Source organism: Mus pahari, chromosome 13, assembly GCF_900095145.1.
Source record: "Mus pahari chromosome 13, PAHARI_EIJ_v1.1, whole genome shotgun sequence".
NCBI classification, from domain to species: Eukaryota; Metazoa; Chordata; class Mammalia; order Rodentia; family Muridae; genus Mus; species Mus pahari.
Genome location: NC_034602.1, coordinates 77,547,979 through 77,549,112, shown reverse-complemented (window position 1 = coordinate 77,549,112; position 1,134 = coordinate 77,547,979). Strand labels below are relative to the sequence as shown.

Here is a 1,134-nt window from a genome sequence, read left to right as displayed (position 1 = left end):
CCCCCCCGTTACCTTCCCACCCTGGCACTTCAAGCCTCTTCAAGGCTAGGCACTTCCTCTCCCACTGAGGCCAGACAAGGCAGTCCAGCTAGAAGAACATATCCCACACACAGGCAGCAGCTTTTGAGAAAGCTACCACTCTAGTGGTTTGGGACCCACATGAAGACTAAGCTACGTATCTGTTACATATGTAGGGAAGGCCTAGGTCCATATTATGTGTATGAGTGTTCGGCTGCATGTACATCTGGCCATCCCATGTATGTAGTACCCACAGAGTCCAGAAGAGGTTGTCAAATTCCCTGCAACAGGAGTTGCAGGTAATTGGAACCACCATGTGGAATCTGAGAATTGAACTTGGGTCTTCTGCAAGAGCAGTCAGTTCTCTTAACCACTGAGGTATCACTCCATCTTAGAAGTTGGTTTTAAATTGTTATTACTACTACCCTCTTGTGATTCCTGATATTACTTTAAAATTTCAACAACACAGGCAAATGTTTATTGGTCTTACCTCTGGAGTAGCTCGAAGATAGATTATTCCATCCAATTCAAGGCTTTGGCCAAACTGGCTGTTCATCCAGTCGTGCCAGTCTTGATATATGGTCCACTCTGTTTCATTCATGCAGTCAGATTCATACAAATTAGATGCGAAAATGTACCTGAAAGAGAATCTTTGTCAGCATGTACATCCTTTCAAACACAGACACAGGAAATGGAAGAGAACGCGGGGATAAACGTGCTCTAAATCCTGTAGCCCTGTGTGCCTTGGAAAGCACACATGAAATGTCTTCCCAAGTACAAGAAGCTCTTGCCAGTGGCTCTCAAAATGTTGGCTAAGTAAGACGAAAGGATGGACCATCCAGAGACTGCCCCACCCAGGGATCCATTCCATAATCAGCCACCAAACACAGACACCATTGCATATGACAGCAAGATCTTGCTGAAAGGACACTAATATAGCTATCTCTTGTGAGGCTATGCCAGTGCCTGGCAAATATAGAAGTGGATGCCCACAGTCATCTATAGGATGGAACACAGCCCCAATGGAGGGGCTAGAGAAATTACCCAAGGAGCCAGGTGTGGTGGTGGCGCACGACTTTAATCCCAGCACTTGGGAGGCAGAGGCAGGCGGATTTC

The 1,134-nt window shown here is 46.4% G+C and overlaps 1 protein-coding gene across 1 annotated transcript in view; it reads right to left on the bottom strand.

Annotated features, from left to right (window-relative positions):
• The window catches only part of Dck (deoxycytidine kinase), a 16,530-nt gene that overhangs the window by 5,860 nt on the left and 9,536 nt on the right, over positions 1-1,134 (bottom strand). The window contains exon 4 of the mRNA XM_021210865.2: positions 509-656. Coding sequence (XP_021066524.1) covers positions 509-656 — 148 coding nt within the window. The remainder of the gene's footprint in view (positions 1-508; positions 657-1,134) is intronic.